Source organism: Heptranchias perlo, chromosome 8 (genome assembly GCF_035084215.1).
Source record: "Heptranchias perlo isolate sHepPer1 chromosome 8, sHepPer1.hap1, whole genome shotgun sequence".
NCBI lineage: Eukaryota > Metazoa > Chordata > Chondrichthyes > Hexanchiformes > Hexanchidae > Heptranchias > Heptranchias perlo.
Window position 1 is genome coordinate 8,677,788 of NC_090332.1, and position 16,894 is coordinate 8,694,681.

The window sequence follows — 16,894 nt, forward strand, 5'->3', positions numbered from 1 at the left end:
TATGTAGTCAAAAAAGTAACACAATTATGAGATCGTTTTGTTGATGAGACTGGCTGTTATCTCAACTAAAAAGTAGATTGTGTTAAATGCAAAGTTGTTTACTCTTCTATAAAACTCAATGCAAGTGTTAAAAAAATTAATGCATGGCCTCGCCTACAACCATACCGATCACTTTAGATTATCAAGTCATTAATGTTTGAAATATTTACTGATGTCAGCTGCTATTTAAACATCATTGCTTGTTTCTTGATGAGAATTCATTGTACAGCTCACATTTTTTACATGTGATCTATGTAATCTAAACTCACATATTAAAAGGATTGCATATAGTGTACACATCCTGTAACACTGCTTTTGTGTAATGCTTAATCATATTCAAATTTATAAATTTATGCTACAAACTTCTTGGAGTTGATTGAATGATATACAAAGCTGTTCTACCTCAAGCAAGTTTCCTCCAGCTAATCGGGTAGCCTACAAATTTATTTATTGGGATTGATTCATATTATTTTGTTCAAGAGCAAAAGGCTTGTTAATCAAATCAAATTGGTCAACATTTTTTCCTCTCGGTAGCTGAAATTTCTACGGTTTTAACTTAATAAAATTGTGAAAAAGTTACCTCATATAACATGATTAAACCTAATTATAAAGTTAACATGTGTGTTTGAATAGTTTCACTAATGTTTTTATTTGAAGGTCTCAGCCACTCTCAAAAGCCCGGGCTGGAAGTTTATATTTTGACCTAGAACTATCAGTTGGTTAGCTTCGGGGAAATGCCACAATTGCAGTGTGCACAATGAGTACGATTTTCTATTATGCATCAGGATATTTTTTAATTGCTTTTGTCCTGTAGCAGGACTTCTGATTAACTTTTCTGCAAATGATTCCAAAACACAATGTAGTACAAATTTTAATATTTCTCTTCCAATTAATATTTACATTTCAACTATTATCAACTGTTTAAGCTTCACTTCACAGAAAGGCGAACAGCAGTTTTTCTGTTATTTATACTTCAAAGCTAAGCAATGAATCTTTATTTTTCCTCAATCCAAACCCTCTTAATTTTGGTTTGACTATAATTAAGAATCTGTATTTTCAGCCAAATGAACATGCAGTGCTTTGAGTTAAAACATTGGGCACGATTTTAGCCTGGAAAAACAGGTGGTTTGGAGGCGGGGGGGGGGGGGGGGGGGGAGTAAAAATTGCAAAAAATCTAAAACCCGTCTCCAACCCGCCCATTTCCAATTTTCACAAAGGCGGGCAACCAACCCGCACTCAGGAGGCAGGTCGGACATTAAAAGCTTTTTAAAAGGAGGTTGCAGGCCTCCATTTTCAAAGCTTTATTGATTTTAGCCTCGGGGGCTGGGATTCTCGGGCCTTCTCCTTCACTCCATGTGAGAGGAAGCGAGAAGGCCCGAAACTGCAGGTAAGTGCCTTTATAGCACTGCTTGTGGGCCCGGAGCAGCAGGTGTGCTTCCCCCAGGCCCAAAAGTCTATCTGCAGCGACCCCCCCACAACCCCGCAACGATCGCCGACCCCTCCCACCATCCATCCCATCTAACACTTACCTGAACACCATCTCGTCCTTCCTCTTTTCCCATCCGACTGAGACCAGCTTGTCAATCAGGCTGGCCTGTCGGGCGGGAAACCATCAAAAAAAAAACGTCCGGACGTCAAAACTGTACTTCCAGGTTTCCCATCCGCAATTCGACCCCCCAACCATTTCTGGCTCTGGGCTAAAACTATGCCCATTGTTTCTGAATTATGTTATAGAATTGTTTCCACCGACTAAAAGTAAGAGAGAGAGTGTGTGTGTGTGTGTGTGTGTGCGCGCGAAACCGCACGCACATCATTTCTTCCCTTCAACTTCCTGATGATAGGGTTAAAGTAAGGTTTCTAGCATAATTAAAATGTTAAAAATTATATATTTCACAATAACACAATTAAACTTATCTAGAATATTGTTGTGTGCCTTGGAGTATTTTCTTTAAGCATTTTCACTTGAATGCCTCAGCCTCTTTCAAAAGCCTAGGTTTCAAGTTGATATCTTTTCCCCAGAGGTAAAGGGTTAGCTGAAAAGAAATGCCATAGTCTGAGTACGTGCAACGTACTCAACACCCCAGCACGTATCACTAGGATTCTTCAGCGGAAGTGCAAAAGTGCATCTTCTCATGGTTTTTTCCAAATTATTTAAAAACAAGCTGCAGGATGATTTTTTTTCCCCCCCAAGTAAAGTTTTACATTTGTTATCAACTTAATTTTTAGTTGAGAGGGACAGAGAAAGACACACACAAAAATAAGTCTCATCACCATCTGTAATCTATTTTGTTAGACTGCATTACGCTGTGATTGCTTCATTCAATGTTGTTGAGCTAATTCTTTTGACTATAATGTTAATACACAAATGGTGGGAGGGGTCGGCAATCGTTGCGGGGTTGTGGGGGGGCGGTCGCTGCAGATAGACTTTTGGGCCTGGGGGAAGCACACCTGCTGCTCCGGGCCCACAAGCAGTGCTATAAAGGCACTTACCTGCAGTTTCGGGCCTTCTCGCTTCCTCTCACATGGAGTGAAGGAGAAGGCCCGAGAATCCCAGCCCCCGAGGCTAAGATCACAATCAAGATGGGTTTTCAACTAAATTCTGCACAAATTGTTGACACTGCAAATCAGTGGTACTATGCATCACAATTACTTCATCATAATTACTCAGTGGAATAGGCGTGGTATTTTTACATAGTAATCCCTTGAAAGGATTAACGCCACCCTCCCACCTCAATTTTCCAGGATACAATTGCCACTGTTGATGGAATATTTCACAATATATAAAGGAAATTAAATACCTATTGGCAATACACATACGGGGAACAACAGGTGCCAATTTTATCTGGTCTATGAAATCTCTAATGCCTGGCTAGATTCTGAAATTGCGTAGCTAAAGACAAACAAAAATGAAATCGATTCAGTAATATTTACATACTGTTCAATTTCTCAATAAGAGATGAGTGCGAGTTAAAAGGCTGCTGGGAATGTTATTAACAGCCAAGGTTTACAGCCTTAAGTTCAGTTTATCATATTCATACAGACCTATGTTTTTTTCAATTTCTATTTTTCTTGCTATTGCTTGGCACAAACATGATACAAGGGATGTGAGGTAGGTGAAAGGGTAGTGGAGCTGATTGAGATCTTATCCCAGGACATATGAAATCAAGGGTACAACAGTATTCTGAAGATTGTTATCCAGTTCTGACGAAAGATCATCGACTTGAAACGTTAACTCTGTTTCTCTCTCCACAGATGCTGCATGACCTACTGAGTATTTCCAGCATTTTCTGTTTTTATTCCACATTATGTAAGCTTGATAGTGATAAAGAATAAGAAACATGATTGATTTTCCCCTCTCTAGCCTAGAGTCCATTTCAGAGTCTCTGCCGCTGCGCTAGCTGAGGTCAACAACTCAGCATCGAATGGGGATCAAAGCTAAAGACTTCTTGATCTGTATCCAGCTGAACCATAAACTAAGTCACTTGGGGGGGGGGGGAAGAGAAATCCTAACAAACTATGTTTAGGCAAATGTTTTTTTTTTAATTGGCAGAACTGGTTGTGGTGGAAGGGTTGGGGAAAGAGAGAAGTACATGGCAAAACACAGCTTAAACATTCCAGTCTCGAAAATCTGTTTATTATTACCCCCATCACTTTCCTTCACTACTTCCTTGTCTTTTCTCTTTATCAATCTAAACTTCACCCCACCTCCCCCCATTTAGTTTAAAGTCTTCTCTTCCGCCCTAATTATTCAGTTTGCCAGAACACTGGTCCCAGCGTGGTTCAGGTGAAGGCCATCCCAACCATGTGCCAGGGGTAAGTTCCATATTTTTCACACAAGGAAGTCAATACTTCAGCAGCATGGGAGTCTCCAGGCCAGACTTTTAGGCTAGAGACCCAAGGGTCTCACATCTGCTGGCTAGTTAGCCGTAATGCTTTCTTTCTGCCAGCACACTGCTGCCTGGCAGATCCCAGACCAAGGCAGAGGAAACTCCTGCCCAGAGCGACCCTGACACACCACCCTCTGACCTAGGGGACTATGTTTGGGGCCAACAGAGGTTCTACTGCAAACAAGGCATCCTGTAAACGTATAGCAGGAGTCAATACCCGGCATATCCGGGTCCCATTCTAATTTGCTGGCTTTCCCTCACACTCCCACTTGAGTCATGGCTGGAGCGTGCCGCAAGGCCTGGAGATTTTCAGGGTCTCTATTTTTTCTTTAGCTGGTTCTATATCCACTGAGCGAAAAATCAGAAATGAAATTGTCACTTAGTTGAAATAAACACAAAGAAATACGATTGACGAGGTACACTGGGCTGTTTTTAAGTACACAAAACTGCACCAAGAATAAAACATCTGTTTCATGTGTGGACGTGTAAAAATGTAGCTCAATTATCTTTTGTGGCTTACCTTTTGTTATCCAATCACAGGCATGTGAAAGGAGGCTACATTCAACCTGTTCTCTGTTAAATTCAACGAGTTATCAGTTCAAAAACATAGCCCCTTGAAGCACACTTGAGGGACCTGATGCCAAGATTATTTTTAGCAAGTAACTCACCCTAGCAACAGTAATGTTTTTTCTGGGAAGCTGTACTGTGCAAGATCATGGCTGTTGGCAGTCTGTTCCACTCCAATGATTGTGTGCCCTTCCGTTTTCTTTCGCTGCAGATACTCAACCAACTGAGCAGGTCTCACCTGTAAAATGGAGATTGAAGATAAACAAAAAACAAAATAATTTTATTGCAGGCAGACTGGTTTGCTCACTTTTCTGTGAGGAACTATGCTACGTTTCACCTCCTTTCTTCAACTGAGTTCCTTAGTGCCCTGTGTCAACCAGACCTCCCAGCTTCTGCCAGTGCCTCTTTGAAGCTGATCATTGGAAAGTGCAAAGATAAGCAGTCCAGCTTGGCAGAATTTCTGTGGGAAATATCAGTAAATCCTAAGACAAGCAACTGAATGCAATATCAGCTATTTCCATCTGTGTGGTTATCATGATAACTCACAAACTCCAAAGCTGAGCGTTCTAGTCAGCCTTATGAATGTACATGACACGTATCCAGTGCACTTGGAACGGGTATCTTGAAAGAATTCTTTTTGGAGTATTTATTTTAGCTTAAAGATGAGAAATCAGAGTAAAACCATCTGGTGATGCCACTGAGTCGCTCCGATACCATTAGTATGGAAATAAGATCATCATTTCCATAGTTTAGAGGCCACATGAGCATCATAAAATGAGAATATACATTTACAATTTTACATCAAGACTTCTGTTTTCTTGCAATAGGGCACAGTCCCAACCTTTTCAGGATATGTGCTAAAGAATGTGTTTTCTGTTGCAAGGTTAAATCCTCTCTTCTTTTACGGTATTACTTTTCTCCTTTCCCAGTCTTTAGCTTTCCTCAGGGCCATGCACGCAGCTGAGTGTGTGTGCAGGCAGGCAACCTACTCTCAGGCCTATGCCGACAATGCTGACTTTCCCCCTTTTCTCTCCCTCCCTGTGACGAAGTGCCTGGTAATCTATGTTTGGCTAATTCCCACAACTAAGGTCATCAACTCTGCATATGGGTGGGGGAAATCATTGGTGCAAACCTTTGCCCCCAACATCCACTCCTATCCAGACTGTATGGGGGGAATTTTAACTCTCCATGACAAGCGGGACAGTGGCGGGGTAGGTTAATATTTCAAAAATCTGAAGCCCGACCCCAACCAGCCTCGAATGCACCCACTTCTGGTTTTAACTGACAGGTTAGAAGGCAGGCATTTCCCAGCTGCTACAATACGTCACCCCCCGCAAATATCAGGGCCACTGTTAAAGCACTCTTTCAAATCTGCACATAGAATTGAAATTGCGTGTCTCTTGCCCAATTACTGAAACCACGTAAAGCCACTCTAAGCAACCATTATAAACTGCAACAAGAAAGCCCAACCAGTTTGATATTTATAAATTATAGAAAGATGAGAAATTAAAAACCATTGGGGAGTTGGTTTTAAACCTTTACTGGTAAACTTCAATGAAAATTACATTCATTGATTTTTTTCCCATGCACATCAGCCTTAGTTATTATCACTCACCCTTTGTCATTAGTAATCCTGGAACATTAGACCCTCTACCAGAGGGCTCCATTAGAAAAGTCAGTGTTTCATTACTCTATGTGGGATTGTATGGTTTTATTTTATCGGCAAACTGACTGACTTATCATTTGAGACTGTGGTTTTGTACCTTTTGTGTGGATTGGATCTCTTGCATATACAAATACTGATAATTTCCAAAAGTGATGTCAACTACTCAAATTGATGATTGTGGAATTTTATTAGTTATACAGCAACAGAAATAAATGACTGGTAAGTCAACAATTTCAGAAGCATACAGAAATTATGACCGCACAGGCCTGCTAGGATCACAGTTTGAAGAATTGTGATTTCCAAATTCTGAATTTTTGTATTCTGATATTTTCTTTGTAAGCTGTATTTTTTTTTTGCTTGCCAGATGAAGACATTAGCACTGGAAATTGGAACACTCTCAGGTCACATTACATAGAATTACACAGCGTAGAAATAGGCCATTCAGCCCAACTGGTCCATTCCGATGTTTATACTCCACACCCTCCCACCTCTTTTCATCTAACCCTATCAGCATAATCTTCTATTCCTTTCCCTATCGTGTGTTTATCTAGCTTCCCTTTAAATGCATCTAAGACATACAGTTGGGATGTCCAACCTTTTGGAGGTGGGGATTGGATACTCATGTCAAAAGCAATGAATGGGCTGCAAGATTTTGCAGAGGTATGAGCCAAGGTGCACAAAAAATTAAAACATCCCCATAAACATAAATTCAAACTGCCGTGCACTCAAAAGCACTACCACACACAACAAAAATTGAGATTCCCCCACATACATAAAAAGCCAGACTCCCCTCCACACACAAAGCCAGACCACCGCCCCCCCCCCCACCATATACACAAAAAGCTAGACTCCCAATATGGTTCAACTTTTCAAACTTCCCAGGTTGGAAGCTTGACTGGTACAAAAAGGTTCTTATGTCATTAGTCTAAATTAGCAATCAGCTAGTAGCTTTTTCTCCCCCCCTCCCCCCTGAGATGCAGGAGAATATTGCAACTGAGCCATTTACTCAGCCCCGTGCATCTTCTCACATTAAGCACATAAAGCCATTTTCACCACCATTAATCTTAGCTGAGTGAAGCTAACCGTGGTTGAAATGAGCGTAATATGGTTAATATGAGAAGCAGCACGGGCCAGATGAAAGGAGCTGATGGGTTGGATTTGGTTGCAGGCCGTCAGCCACTGATGCACAGCACAGAATGCAAAGTTAAAAGCTCCCTCTGCTGTGCCCTGATGATGAGTTTCAGCCCCAACTTCTATTTTCACCAACATAACATTTTTTTCAATTTCCCACACCAGCCATCCTATGGCCTCCCAGAGTCAGATTGCCAGTTAAGAGGCAATTAATGCTGTTTTGTGCTCTATATCAATGCCACTAGGAGCCAGGGATGAAGCTGCACAAAATCACTTTGCACGAGAACTCACAGCCAACATATTGTTGGATTGTATTGGAAGAAAATGTCAGGGAAACAAAACCAATAATTCAAAGCTTATAATTACCAATGAAAACCAAGCACAATTATAATAATTTTGTTATAACTAGTCATGTAATTTCACTTTCATGTATGTGAATATTCTACCTCCGATATAGCTTGGCTAATGTCAACCAATGGAATATTTTACTCAAGTTTTAGAAGTGATCATCATTATTCAGAATTCATTTTAGATTCTTCCTCTCTTCCCCTCCAATAACCTTATAAGGCAGCAGCAGAACCTCCTGCCAGTGCACAGCTCTTTCCAAGCTGCAGGTGAAAATATAAAGCAGATTCTATATTGCAACTGTTATGCTTTCCTGTTTTGTCTTTACACGACCGGCATTGGGAAATTCGCCACTCAGGACATTCTTTTCAAAATTCACAAATTCAAATATCTGTCGGGTTAATTCACCGTCAGCTGCAAATTTATATTGTTTGTCTTCAGTTTTACAATCCAAATGATCACCTACGCATCCAGGAAACCACAAAACATGTCTAACGACAAAACAAATTCAGTCAAGGCTGCCCTGAAGGCGCAGCATATTTATCAAGCAGTAAACCCAACAGATCAGGAAGGTCTCAGTTTGAAAGCAGTCAACACACTCAGGCCCGCACGCACGCACACACAATCTCCTAGGTAAAGATTCTGGGGTATTGATGTAATTTCTAACATGATTCTATAGACACTATTTAGAAACTTTTTTTAAAAAATGGTACGTGCCTCTTCATTTTCTCCCCCACCCACATATCAACTGTGTCAAAGATGGTGTCCACCTTCAAGGCCTCTGTCAATTCCAATCTGAGCCAGAAACTCAAGAGATGTGATCATAAACTCAGTAGGGAGGGGAAAAATTGGACCCGAATGCTGCCATGTCTATTCATACTGAGGAGCCAAGGTGAAGCGCCAAGACATATAGTGCAGGACATTATCAAGGTTGAGAGGAGTATAAGAGAAAAGAGTAAATCTGGAAGTAGCTATGCCTTGTTTTGATCTGGTGGCCATCTCTTTAAATCAGGTGCAACACATGAGAGTTTAAAAACCCATCTGCAGCCTCTACTTATTTTGTTACATATGTTTGATAGTTTGTTGTTATACTTTCCCTGGTAGCAGGTTTAAGAGGGAGATCTCAGTTTGATTCCTGGTCTGCAATGAATTAGCTGATCTCAGGTGCTACAAATAGAGTAAGTGCTCTAGGATTAATGATTTTCAATAAAAAAGGGAATGGAGAGGTTGAGGTTTTTTTTTAACGCAGAGGGTTGTTAGGGCATGGAATTCTCTACTAGAAACCATGGTGCAAGCAGAATATGGAAAGCGGGCAGGGGAATGGGATTGTAGATATCTCTTTCAGGGTTAGCAAAAGTGCAATGAACCAAATGGCCTCCTTATGTGCTATAAAATTCTATGATTCGATACGCAGACTGTGTAAATGGTTATATATCTGAGAGCCTATTTTTTTTCCAATGTATAACTGGCCTTGGCTTAGATTGAGAGCTAAAAAAAGAAGCAAACTGCAAACAGTCCTCTGAAGTGTAGTTGAATCGAACAAATGAATCTTTATAGAGAGACAGGTTAGCTCCCACAGCTCAAAAGATAAGGAGGGGAACTGCACACATAACAGTTGTTTAGAGATACAGGTAGCATTCAGATTTGTAACCTTTTGTTATTTCCCCTTCCAGGAGATGGATGGTAGAATTACTACTATATCTAAAAAAAATTTATTACTATATCTAAAATTCATACTGAGTATTCCTCTGACAAAAGAGGCTGTGTCTGTGAGAGAATAAAAGACTGTTTTCATTACACACCTATTGTAGCCTTTCATTTGTGCTCTATAAACTTTAGAAAGTGGGACAGAAAAACAGACAGACTGGGATCAGGGATAAAAAACACATTAGTTGAACTTTGAAGTTAACTAATTATCTCATTTGTGTTTTATTATCAGTTAGAAAAGATCAATGCTAATGGGTTACAGCTTTGAGACAGAAATTCTAATTTCTATCAGTTTCTTTCCTCATTCTAATTTTGTTGACAGCAAGCAAAGCCTCTGAGGGGAGCAGAAAGAATGGGGGGGGGGGCCGAGTAAGGGGGAGGAAGAGGAGGAGTAAAGAGGGAGGAGGAGGATTAAGATGAATGAATAAATCTGATACAAGGCTCTCAGGGTACTTGAGTGGATGTATAAATACTACCTGATTTAAGAAGTTCACGTACAATTTGAGTTGTTAGAATGATCATCCTTCTCCTTCTTGAAAACAGGACATAATCTAACTTGTAAATTCTTTAAAATTAAAGAGGCAACCTCTCACTGCTGGAATTGTAGACAGAGTGAAAAATAGGTTCCATCAATCCCTTTTTAAAAAATGTATGAGCTTCAGTCTGTACAAGATGGGTCTCTTGGATTAAAGCAGTATCTGCCTTTAAGCTATTAAGTTTGACAAGAAACCAAGCCCGTTTAAATGGTGCATTAGTACCATTAATTTCCCAGGAATCTGCTCCAAGCTGGCCATTATTCAAGTTTCAAATTTCTGATTTAAAATATTGCCTGGAACTGATTATTAAATTGGTGGGCTGCTATAGACTGAAGCCTAAGTACCTCTACCCTACATTTATATTTAAGTATATATGGGGCCTTTGGATTGTTTCTCCAGTGAAGTGCATAGAACCTGGCATAATCAAATAGATAGATAAATGTTTTATTCTACAAACAGGTTAAATTATGCTCAAAGAAACTTAAAATCGTGACTTTCTCTTCCCAAATCTCCCAATTTTAATCATCCCCATAGATTACATTTTACATATACAAAGAATATAGAGGCACTGGAGAAAGTGCAAAAAAAGATTTACAAGGACAATACCAGAATTGAGAAGTTGCATCTATCAGGAAAGACTGAACAGGTTGGGGCTCTTTTCTCTCGAAAAGCGAAGCCTGAGGAGTGACCTAATAGAATTAAAATTATGAAGGGGTTTGATAGGATAGACGTAGAAGATTTTTCAACTTGTGGGGGAGTTCAAAACTAGGAGCTGTATATATGATAGTCACTAATAAATCCAATAATGAATTCAGGTGAAACTTCTTTCTAACCACTCTCTGGGTAATGTGGAACTTGCTACCACATGGAGTAGTTGAGGCGAATAGTATAGATGCATTTAAGGGGAAGCTAGGTACATGAAGGAGAAAGGAATAGAAAGATATGCTGATAGGGTGAGATGAAGTAGGGTGGGAGAAGGCTCGTGTGGAGGATAAACACTGGCATAGATCAGTTGTGCCGAATGGCCGGTTTCTGTGCTGTAATTTCTGTGTCATTCTATAACATTACTGCATTTGCAACAAGCTATTACACTTTGATTTCTGAATTTAAACAACGAACAAAGGGTCTTGTTCCTCCTTCCTGATAAAAAGGTCACAAAAACATCCAGGGATGCTCCAGAAAAAGGAGGGAAATTGAGTAGTCGCCAGCACAGCCAGGAGTAAGAGGACCAAATTCTAAAAGCTCTGCAGTGATTTACTCCCTTTTGTGTCCTAACATAAGAAATAGGAGCAGGAGTAGGCCATACAACCCCTCGAGCCCGATCCGCCATTCAATAAGATCATGGCTGATCATCTACCTCAACTCCACTTTCCCACCCTATCCCCTTTTTATTTATTAGGTAGTGAACTAAATATATTACGAAGACCTAAGGGAGGCCATTACAGAATGTTGTATCTTTTCATGGCAAGCTGACATGCGTTCCTGTCACTTGTGAGCTACCAGATGAGCCAACTCCAAGGCTCCTTATGTAATTGGCCTTGGCTACCAATGCATGGTTCTCAGCCCCTTACCATGGATGGCTCTTCTCAAGGTAAACACAGCTTTCGGCAATGGAAAACTGCTTTTTTGAGGGTCTCAAGCTCGAAACAACTCCTCTCCTGTGGCCTGCTAAATGCACCCAACTAGTTTAGTGTGCTAGCATGCCAGCATCGTAACCAAAGTATGCTAACGCTTGGGATCAACTCAGTATCCAGATCCAGGCCTACCACCTTCAAGTTTTTCTTGCAGGTTCACCACATCCTCTTCCCCCCCAAGGATTGGATAAGAGATTCAGAAGATATTGTCCTTTGTGCATGCATTCTGAAGCAAAACAATAGCAATAGGGATGAGTGGCGTGCCTTTACATTTAATCTAAGTTTCCAAAAACCCAGATTAAATGTAAAAGTGGCTTAATTATGTGGAATGGATAGCCATAATGTATCCTCCACTGACACAATGCCAAAACATTTCCTATTTGGCAAAAACTTTGCTGGATATTCATGCAGATTTCAAAGTAATTTCCATAATGTCAAAATCGACAACTGGGTTCTGCACGAATTTAAATCCCACGAATCATTAATTACTCATTGAAGAATGAATCTCTGTATTAATGTTCACAACAACCTAGATTGGGTACATTCTCATGGACCCATAGAAGAGTTTTATATATGCACAGATATCTGAAGTGTCCAATATTTTCTTATTTCAATATTTAATGTGCAATTATATTATGGTAATGATTTAAATTCCTGGATATTTCATCTTTCATGAAGTTACTTTCTCCCAGTGATTTTTTCTTTTGTTCATTCCACAGAAAACAGGCTGATATGGATTTCCTCTATTCATTCATTGATACCTCTAGGACAAATGAACAAATAGCGAGTACTCTCTACAAAAGAATTATTATTCACCCACATTCACAAGTACTTACACAATAGAATGGTAACCAACTCTTATGACTAACTGCAAGTTCTCAATTATCTGGCAGTATTTTCCAAAATAATAATTGCTGGTACATTGTCTGAAAAGTCCATTCTTAGAGATACATCAGTTGCCAAGACGACCAAGACTTTGTGACAATAGCTTCTATTCTAACTTCACAATCTGATAGAGAGAATGGGATATGTATCTTAAACATTTCAATTGTCAGCTGGAGGGCATTATTGTAAATAGTGCCCTTTTTATTTTTACTACTGGGCCCATAAGCCTCCTTTATAAAGGGCCAAAGCTGAATCATGTGTTAATTCCTTTCCTTCTCTACAAGGCACCCTAGTAGTCCAAGAAAGAAAGAAGGAACTTGTATTGATACAGCGCCTTTCATGACTTCAGGACATCCCAAAGTGCTTTACAACCAATGAAATACTTTTGAAGTGTAGTCACTGTTGCAATGTAGGAAATTATTATTATAGCCCCACGTATCATTTGCCATGGCCCTGAGCACAAGGGGGCATGGGGTGAAGCTCAGAAAAGGAAGGTAAATGGACAGATCAGATAGAACAGTTTTACACGTACGGTGGTAAGTGTTTGGAATGAACTGCTCAGAGAGGTGATCAAGGCTGATAACATCAGTAATTTTGAGGGAGCTAGACGGGCATTTGACATGAGAATCATTTGAACGATGTAGGCAGTGAATTGTGCATTCTGGTTTTCAACTCTGGGGCCAGGCAGGTAGACCCAAATGGTCTTTTCCGGTCCTGTACATTCCTATGTTTAATGCAACAATTAGCAGTATTGAGTATCTATGCATGCAACGTTAACAGCTGCGCATTGGTTTGTTAACTGATCTTCCATAACATTCTTCATGGTAGGTCAGAGGATACAAGGTTCTACAAGGACAGGAACATAATGCCATGAAAAGCATATATATTATTCTATTGCTAAATTGCAGCTGTGTGCAACTTGATAGGAAAATGTCCTTTTAAGGTCATAGATGTGGTAGAGTTAGATAAAGTAGGGTGGGTAAAGTATCACATAAATATCGGCACAGACCAGTTGGGCCGAATGGCCTGTTTATGTGCTGTACATTCTATGTAATTCTATGATTGCTGTGTCTTTATCAGGTTAATTAGAGGCTTCTTAGTCTCGGACAGATCTTCAGGTCAATTAGAAGTCAGGCAGGCTTTCATTTTTAAAAAATTATTTTAATGAGTCACTCTTGAAGTTAATTCACAAGCTACTTTCTATTGTTGGGGCACTTTCTCCATGGATTAGAAATGACCAGCTGTCTTATCTATTTTTATAGTTATGTAACACCTGACATGTGCCAAACAGATTTCAACACTTTAAGATAGAGAGAAAATGCATAAGTAGGGAGTGTTTACAGAAAATACTGGAAATACAGAGCATATGAGTGGGCATCTGTGAAAAGAAAAGACAGGTTAAAAGGTGTTAGGTGTATTCCCTTAATCAGAATTAGTTAAGAGAGAGCTGCCACACACTGGAAGGAGACAAATCAGCTACGGGAGAGCAGAGGCAGTTGTGGGAAGCAGCAGACATGCTTTTAGGTGCGCAGGGTTTGGGAAGGGAGCTCGCATGTCCATTTAGTCACCATGATGCCACACCATACTGGGTCTCAAGAGGTCCAAGGTAGTTTAGTGTCTTGGTAAATGCAGGAGTTAAGAACACTGTATTCCAAACAGATGTCAGAGATAGCAGAATTAGTTCACAAATCTGACATAAATGGAGTATATAAAAATCTGAATGGATTATTATATTTTGGCAATTATTCAATGCATTGATGTCAAGATTCTCTGGGGACGTTGTTCACATTGCACCTTCAGACAACTGAAAAATCAGCCCATGGTTCGATAGGCTTGTGATTTACAGTATTTCCACAGTAATGCAAGATCAGTACAGAAAATGACAAGATATGGCAGGGGTTAACTATACAAGTCAACTGAGAAGCTGAGCTGTGAAACTGGAAGGGAGGCGCCACCTGTGTCCCTTTGCCAACCTTTAACTAAAATCAATTAGCTAGCCAGGAAGTTGACTTAATCTCAGCAGCCATATCCTTTTTACCCCCAAAACCAACTAAACTCAGTTGTAGCACTCTTGCCTTCGTTTAAGTCCCACTCCAGGTACTGCATGGTAAAATCTAGGCTGACACTCCCAGTCCCGTACTGAGGGAGTGCTGCACTGTCGGAGGTGCTGTCTTTCCAATGAGACGTTAAACCGAGGCCCCGTCTGCCTTCTCAGGTGGATGTAAACGATCTCATGGCACTATTTCGAAGAGGAGCTGGGGCATTCTTCCCGGTGTCCTGGCCAATATTTATCCCTCAACCAACACCTAAAAACAGATGATCTGGTCGTTATCTCATTGCTGTGGGCAAATAGGCTGCCGCTTTTCCGACATTACAACAGTGAGTACCACTTCAAAAGTGCTTCATTGACTGTAAAGCACTTTGGGACGTCCTGAGGTCATGAAAGGCGCTATATAAATGCAAGTTTTTTTCTTTTTCCTTTAAACAGCTGTGCTCACATTCCATTCACCCTCCTGGCTTGTCTCCAACAGCAGGAGCACTGCTGGAGCATTTCTGTAGTGTAATTAATCTAGCGTTAATACTGTCAGAGCACTGACACCAGTTTCACTGCATGCCTCTGATGGCCAAGTGCCACCAGCAGCACTTGTATTAGGTTCATTATTTTGAATTTGGCTATGGGCACATGGCCCTCAGCGTGCAGTTTTGCCATGGCTAGTCTGTATTGACCTTCACCTGGGAAGACGCATGGCGAAGATAAGAAAGTCGTGAATGCGGCTTTCTGGTAACTGTATTTGTACGGGTATGAACATAGTTTCTGTCTTGTTGCTGAATCTGCCCTGCATGGCAGATTGAGAATCAATGGCAACGGCACACATTACAGAACTGTTGATATTGGAAGGGATTCTGGAATATAAACAGATGGCAAGATCACCTACATTCTTTCGACTTGAAAAATGTTTGTCAAGCTTATTATTTGACTGAAAGGAAGAAGAGACAATAGAGTCCAGCGACACTTTCATTACAAATTCACTGTGTTGAAAGAGACTGTGGCTCCTATATTTATGGGGAGGGAGTGAGGGCGACTTATAGCAGCTGGGAAACACGGAAATGCAGGGAACACGGAGGTCCTGCCGAATTTAAGGGCAGGACCTCATTTGAATTTTTTTTCTCCGTTTCCCAGCTGGCAGCCGGCCAGATTGAAGGTGGGAGGGCCTGAAGTGCAAGGCTGCAGCCAGGTACTGGAGAGGAAGGAGGGAGAGATCTTGCGGTGGGGGGGGGGGGGGGGGGGAGAGGGGAAGAGAGATCGTGGGTCAGCCTGGAGATTGTTGTGGGGGGGGTCCAATCACGGGAGCACGGACAATCGTGACAAGTTTGCTTGGGGGGCTGGGAGAGTACTCCTGATCCCCCTGGTCCACAAGCACTTATGGATCCGGCCATTCTCACCTCCTTTCAGCTGCCAGGTTTCCTGAGCCCTGGGAAACCCAGCCCACAACTGTTAAATCTGAAAGGCTGCTAAAATCTGAGGCACGCAACATCACTAAACATATTTAAATTACTGACTCACCTCTCGAGAGCAGGTTACTCACCCGTCCCCCAACCCACTCCAGTTAAACTAGAAGTAGGTGCGTTCGTGGCGGGGTCGGGTTTCAAATTTTGAAGAACTTAACCCCTCCCGCCCCTTCTGGGGGGGAGGGGGGGTGTTAAAATGCCCCCCTGTAGGTTCTTTGTTTTCTCTCCAATATTAAACTAGTACATAGTTCTCACTGGTGGCAAAAGTTGGAAACTTATACTCAGCTAGACAACGAATCACAAGTCCAAGGTTGTGTTTAACCAAGAAATGACAAATCCAGAAGCTCTCAGCCATCATTGCTGATGGAAAGTTACTCAGCAATGGAGTGGAGAACTCTACCGCTCAAATTTCTTTAACATCACCCACCCTACATCATTAAATTGGTTTTATAGTGTAATACCATATCAATAATGAGACACCAAACTACAGGTGCTTAGCGGATTGCCTCCTATTTATCAAAGGATGTAGACACCAAAGCTTTAGTGGATTATAAAAACTTTCAAAGAATGGAAGCTGCAGCCCCTTGAGAAACCTTGATTTAAATTAATTAGTGAGAGATGAAGTTGATGATAAAAGGTGCAATCCTTAAGCATGGTAAAATAACAAAGTACTTGTCTAGACGTTGTACACTTTTATATCCCAACATAACAAACCTTCTTGCACATGTCCTTCCAACAAAGAAATTAAATTCATAAAGAGACAGTCTTTAGGTCTCCCTCTGATGTGATTTGATTGACATTATGAATGAGAATTATGGGCCGTGGGAAACATGTCCTCATTCATGCCACTGGATTTGAACTTCATTACATCACATCAGGGAATGTGCCTGGTTGCAACTAACTAGCAGTTTTAAAGCAGAAAAGACAAATGCAGAAGACACTGGTAACTTTGCCGATATTTCCCTAACATTTGACCAAGTAACAGTC

The 16,894-nt window shown here is 40.9% G+C and overlaps 1 protein-coding gene across 2 annotated transcripts in view; it reads right to left on the reverse strand.

The window, feature by feature from the left end:
- The window catches only part of tarbp1 (TAR (HIV-1) RNA binding protein 1), a 160,156-nt gene that overhangs the window by 21,414 nt on the left and 121,848 nt on the right, over positions 1-16,894 (reverse strand). For both annotated transcript variants that reach the window (XM_067988609.1, XM_067988610.1), the window contains exon 29: positions 4,595-4,731. In XM_067988609.1, coding sequence (XP_067844710.1) covers positions 4,595-4,731 — 137 coding nt within the window. The remainder of the gene's footprint in view (positions 1-4,594; positions 4,732-16,894) is intronic.